At 27.9% G+C, this 6,532-nt stretch overlaps 1 protein-coding gene across 1 annotated transcript; it reads right to left on the reverse strand.

Moving 5' to 3' along the window:
• Positions 1–13: 13 nt before the first annotated feature.
• Positions 14–2,841, reverse strand: LOC105255579 (fumarylacetoacetase). The gene is made up of 8 exons (XM_011264924.3): positions 2,686–2,841; positions 1,782–2,011; positions 1,543–1,683; positions 1,221–1,474; positions 883–1,089; positions 627–772; positions 316–433; positions 14–244 (listed from the first exon to the last, which is right to left on the reverse strand). Exons 1-8 carry the CDS (start codon positions 2,767–2,769, stop codon positions 162–164), a joined length of 1,263 nt encoding a protein of 420 aa, XP_011263226.1. The 5' UTR covers positions 2,770–2,841; the 3' UTR covers positions 14–161.
• Positions 2,842–6,532: the final 3,691 nt, after the last annotated feature.

The raw sequence follows: 6,532 nt of genomic DNA on the forward strand, positions 1-6,532 counted from the left end.
TTATTCTTGTACAATTTTAATCTACACATTAATTTTTTTCAAATCTCGCCCATAAAAAATTATAACAAAAGTATATAAGTAGTAAAAAATTACGTACTAAATTACGTACTCAATTGCAAATATAAGATATAAGAAAAAACAAAATATGTGTAAACTTTGTTTTATATATCAAGTTCACTCGGCGGTAATAATTTACCCGCACATGATCCGAAACCAATTTTATAGCCCTCGCCGACGCAGAAACCTTAAAAACAATATCTTTAAAAATCACGATTTATAATTGTAAATTTATAATAAATAATTTATTTTTCTTACCACGAAGTATTACTTCATCACCATCTTGAAGGAATTTTCTTACGGTACCATCTTTTAATACAATGTTACGTGTGCCTTTCCAAGATAATTCTAACAGACAACCGAGAGAGTCCGAAGTCTACAAAAAATGAATATCACATTAAATAAATATCCTATTATCAAAATTGCATAATAAAATCATAATTTGCATCTTGTAGGAAAAACAAATATAGGATCTTATAAAAATACAAATGTACAAAAAATATGACTTAGTATTAAATAATAATTAAATTAAATAATATCTCCTAAAAACAGCGAAATTTTAAACGCACTTCTCCACTTATAGTGCCAGAGCCCATTAAATCACCAGGATTAATGTTACATCCAGTCACAGTATGATGCGCTAATTGCTGTCGCGGAGTCCAGTACATATATTTGAAATTACTTCGGCATATAGTCGTGACCATGTTACCTGAAGCTACAAAAAACAAGTTGGTAAGTTATAAGCAACTAATATAAAAAATAACGTAAAAAAGAATAGTAAGTGTAAATCACTTACAAAAAACTTATAAGTAAATATTAACTCACTTTTTATGTCAACTTCTAATTTAATGTCAAAATTACAGGATTCGTCATGTTGCAAATACGGAAATGGTGTTGGATCCTGAATCATATTGGGTACCTTAAAAGGTTCTAGAGCTTCCATTGTAACTATCCATGGAGAAATGGAAGTTCCTAAATTTTTTGAACCGAATGGACCTAACGGCACATATTCCCATTTTTGGATATCACGTGCTACAAAAAAAATGAAATAATTAAAATAAATATTTTTTTATAACAATAATGATATATATATTTTAAACCATTTTAAAACTTGCAAGATATTAATTAATTATAATATTCTGTTTAATTATATTTAATCATACCACTCCAATCATTCATTAAAACCATTCCAAAGATATGATCGTAAGCCTTCGAAGCTGGGATGATATCACCGAGATTTGTAGGTGGTCCACCAACAAAAGTACCCATTTCAAGCTCAAAATCCATTAATCTACTGGAGCCAAAGACTGGCGCTGCGTTCTCAACTGGAAGTGTTTGACCATGTGGTCGTCTTATATCCGTTCCCGACACGACGATGGAACTTGCTCTACCATGATAAGCGACTGGCAAATATTTCCTATAATCATATTATTTTATAGATATTTTTTAAGTAATCCGCATACAATAATACATTTAAAAAATTACCAATTCGGCATCAATGGATTTTCCTTGCCACGAAACATGATGCCGACATTTGTAGCATGATTAAGAGATGAGTAAAAATCAGTGTAATCGCCAATCTTTGCTGGTAAGTGCATTATCGCATCCTTCTGTGTAACAAAAATTCTAAAAAAAGAAATTTTAAAAGATTATTAAAAAATCCTTACAATATTATATTTATAACAGTATATTTAAATATTAATGTTCATTTATTTGTTTCTCACTTTGAGCGGATTTCCGGATCTTGCAAGGTATGATTGCTGGCAGAAAGCAGTTCTTGAAGTTTCAATCTTGCTTCTAGCCATGCTGGTCTTCCAAGAGACATGAAATCATTTAGATAATCACGGCGGAATACATCCTGTTTATTCTTTAACAATGGTCCATCGAAATAATTCGCGATAGCACTCAAGTCCAAAATTTCATCACCGATTGCTACGCCTATTCTTTTTTCTGGCTAAAATATTTTATACAAATATTCATTTATATTTATATTACATTTATTATTATCTATATTATAATATATATATTAATAAATATAAATAAAATTAATACGAGTCTCATATTTTAATTTAATAAATTTGGCAATTTTTTACTTTATTAGCGAAAATTTAGACAAAATATATTGAATTATCGAATGATAGTAATGTACCAGTCGATGGTATCACTTATTAGAAAAAACTAAATGAAACTGCTTATATAATAAGATATTGGTAATAGATAAGTGGTAATCTATAAAGTAACGTAGGTAAATAAAAATCTAAAAATATAATTCATTAATATTCTTAATCATATAATTTTTTAACATTCTTAAAATATTTTATAAAAAAATATATATACATAAACAAAATATATTACACAAAATATTACATTTTACCTGGATATAACTTATGATTCTCTAAGTTACGTAAACCCACATTACAGCACAAGATATTCTATGAACATTCTAGAATATTTTATTTATTTTTTCCTAGAATATTTGAATATTTTACGAATGTCTCCTAGAATGTTTATGGAATATCTTGTGCTGTATGGGAATTAGATATGTCGATATATCTATCTATATACAATTATTTTGAGATTAAATTATGGCATAATATCTATGTTTGCGATGTATTTTGTCTTACTCACCTTATTTTTAGTAGAAAATATTCCGTATGGCAAATTCTCGATCGGAAAATCACAATCTGCCGAATACTTCACAAAGGATTTCATGATTACTGCTGTTATCCGAACGATTATCTCCGTCGACTGGCGTCCCACGAGTTGCGACGATAGTATTCGTCCGCTATCTCACCAAGGTCTGACCGACAAGTTAATATATACACCTGTTTACGATTCTCGACGCCGAGCCGAGCCTCTGGTTTAACTAGTTTCATATATTAATGCAATTAAAATGGTTCTTTATTTAGCTCTGTTTTCTTTGCTGTTATCTTGCTTTGAATGTTGATCATTTAAACTCGCCAGATAACAGTGAAATGATTATTGTTACGTACTATATCATAATTCATTATCAATTTTATTTCTATTTTATTTCCAATTTTATTTCTAATTTTTTCTATTGAAAAAAATCTTTGATGATAAATCTTTGATGATAAATCTTTTAATAGAATAAATCTTTTAACAGAATAAATCTTTTAATAGAAACATTACATTTAATTTTTAAAATAAAAATTGTATGATCCAAGATTTATTCCATCTCCATCTCTTACGTAATAAATCTAAAAAAATCTAAAAAAAGCATTAATAACAAAATGCATACAAATTATAAAAACATGTTAGTACATTATGACTATTTGAGGTAACAGCGCTTTATTAGACATTGATATACAGTGGATAATAAGGGTAATTAGGTGAGTAGGTGGTATTCGAACAACATGATTACGTGTCAGCATACAATCATCCTTATCTCATCGCCGCATATTTTCTCGACTTTCACTTCTCATTCATGTATCAACGAATTTTACTCACACGCATATACATATATGTTTTCTCTATGTGTGCATTTATAAATGTATTTCTCATTAGTTACAGTATACAAGGACAGCTTTCTCCTCGAAGATGTTTCGAGGCTTTTTCGCTAAACACTAATCGATACTCTCATCGTTTGGAAGACTTGGGACTTTGTTGTTGCTTACCTTGCTTCGTTACCAACTTAGACTAATAATAAAGATTAATAATTAACGAGAATGAGATCAAGGATTTTCAAGGTGGACGCTATAAATTGTCAATAAAGGAAATAGTAATTGTATTAGTGACTCGAGAAGATGATTTCCTATTTCATTAACATAATCGAAGAGATTTATTCGATTACATATATACGTATTTCTCGTCGATGTAGACTATCGAAGAACGTAATAAATGTACTGATAAATGTTATTAACATAATGTGTTTAATATAATATAAGATAATAAGATGTCTAAATTTTAATATGATGTCTAAAATTTAATGTGCAACACGATGTGATAAATAATGTTTGCAATAATGTTATAAATAATAGATAAAATACATAAGCGATGGTGCATAATAAGAATGCATTATACAGAAATGTAATTTGTGCAGTGCATTTTCGGAAATGTGCATGATACTTAGTAATGTATACATAATCGATTAGAATTAAATATAAAATTTATAAATCATATCACTTCATATTAGAAAATTTTATATTTAATTCCATTTCTTTTATTTAATTTAATAATAAGTAAAGTATTCATACGCATTAAAGTAGTACTTTATATACAAACTTTTATAATATGGTTCACTAATTATCTACAAAAAAATTTGCATAACAGTTCTAAAAATTGTAATTATATAAATATTATATAATTTCTAATAAGTCGCTACATTTTTTAAAATATTAATGCTATGTTAATTCTATTACTAAGATTCGTCATGTTGGCCGCATATATGTAAAGATTCTTTACATTCTGAAGGAAAAAATATGCGGCATTGAACATCTCAATATATCTTTTAATTACATGCAAATTAAATAATCGGGAGTCTACAGGGACGAGTATACTCTTTCCATATAAATATATCACTCTTTCCTTTAAAAAACCATCATTTTACACAGGAATTAGTAAGATGTGTATAATCACGAGAGAGATTCGTTTATGAATAGCACTGATCGCTATGTCGGCAGTGCCAACGACTATGACTAAAAAAACTCGCAACGCCGATAGAATTATGAATAATAATTAACAACGGTTCGATAAAATGCCTCTTTGCAGGTATCGGTTTGCTGGTCAGATGAATTGTTTAATTCATTTTCCTTTCGAAAAATACATTTTGTCTCCCCTTTGGCGCATATAGTGATTACAAATAAATTATTTTTGAACTCTGAATCAATAAATACTATTTGTTCTTGTAAATAATATTTCAAATTGGTATTTACGATATAAACTGGAAATCGTTGAAAAGCTATAAAATATTTGATATTTTTTCCACGCGATTACGTAACAATATTATGATTTTTAAAAATGTGTGTCTCTTTGTTTTTTCAAACAAATAAGAATAAAAGTTGTCATTGTAGTTTTTCATGTAAAAATATGAATAAAAATAAATATATTTTAAGAAGAATACGATATTCAAAAAAGTATGAATATTTAATATTTTAAAGATATTACTTTCTCCTTAATAAATTATCTTTTCGTTTCTAATTTCTAGTTTTATTTGCCTCATTGATGCAGAGTTCAGCATATAACGTGCTCTATGTTTTATACATTACATACGTTTCATAGAATTGACATTGCCTGCTATAATCCGTCAGCCAAGCGCAGTCATTTAAATACGTACAATAAACATCTTTGGCATTAAATTACAAGATATATCGATATTCTCTACTTCGATTAATCTCCTCATTAATTTCCTGGCACTAATTGCGGCACCTCTTCTAAATGTATTCCTCTAAATATGACTTAAGCTATTGTCACGACGGCATGGCAGTCGTCGACGGAAAAGAAACGCGCGATGAGTGCACCGAAGATGTACATAAATACACTCATATTTCTTTGTATACACCTAGGTATTTTATGTTATTTAGTATTTTTTTTTTGTTATTTCGTATTGGCGAGTTGAGTGAGTTGAAATCTATAGAGTCGTTCGGTTGTGTCGTCGAACAGATTGAAATGTTTGTCATCATAGTGAGAAATTTACTGTATTTAGTAATACACATATGTTACGTATATATATATAAAATTACTGAAATAAACTGAGCACAAACGTAAGATAAAATGCATTAATCAACAATCAAAATTAGATCAGAAAATTATTTACAAGACATACTTTACCTTTTCTACATAATTATTACGAGATCTTTGATACTGAAAATTACGTTAATTCATTGTGACAAATCACTAATATAATCATTAACTACAATGTATTGATGAAAAATAAATAAAATTTTAATAGCATCGACGAATCAAGTGACAACCGTTCGCATCAATATTTGAAAAAGCATGTACTTTCATGGGTTTTTTGTGTTTTGTATTCTTAAAATCTCAACACTAAATATATATAATATATAATGCTTCATTGTGTATATATATATATATATATATATATATATATGTATATATATATATGTGTGTATATATATATATGTATATATATGTATATATATGTATATATATGTATATATATGTATATATATATATATATATATATATATATATTAAATATTCTTCGTTCGATTAAAACTGTTTAACAGTAAATTAATATACATATATTTTTGTGTATATATATAATAGATGCAGTCCATCTCATGTGTCAACGTTATCTTTGCAAACAATCGATAAATTATAAATTCAATACTTCAACAGAGAATAATGCACAGCATTAAATCTATTTTCTGTAATGGAAAGAACAATGTCAATTTATGTTATGCATCTATAGCATCACGGTGATAGAAAATTTCTATTCCGAAGCTATTCGATGACAATTTGTTGCAATGCATACAACAGAGACAGAATAACGCTT

This window comes from Camponotus floridanus, unplaced genomic scaffold (assembly GCF_003227725.1).
Source record: "Camponotus floridanus strain SB8 unplaced genomic scaffold, Cflo_v7.5 scaffold11, whole genome shotgun sequence".
Taxonomy (NCBI): Eukaryota; Metazoa; Arthropoda; class Insecta; order Hymenoptera; family Formicidae; genus Camponotus; species Camponotus floridanus.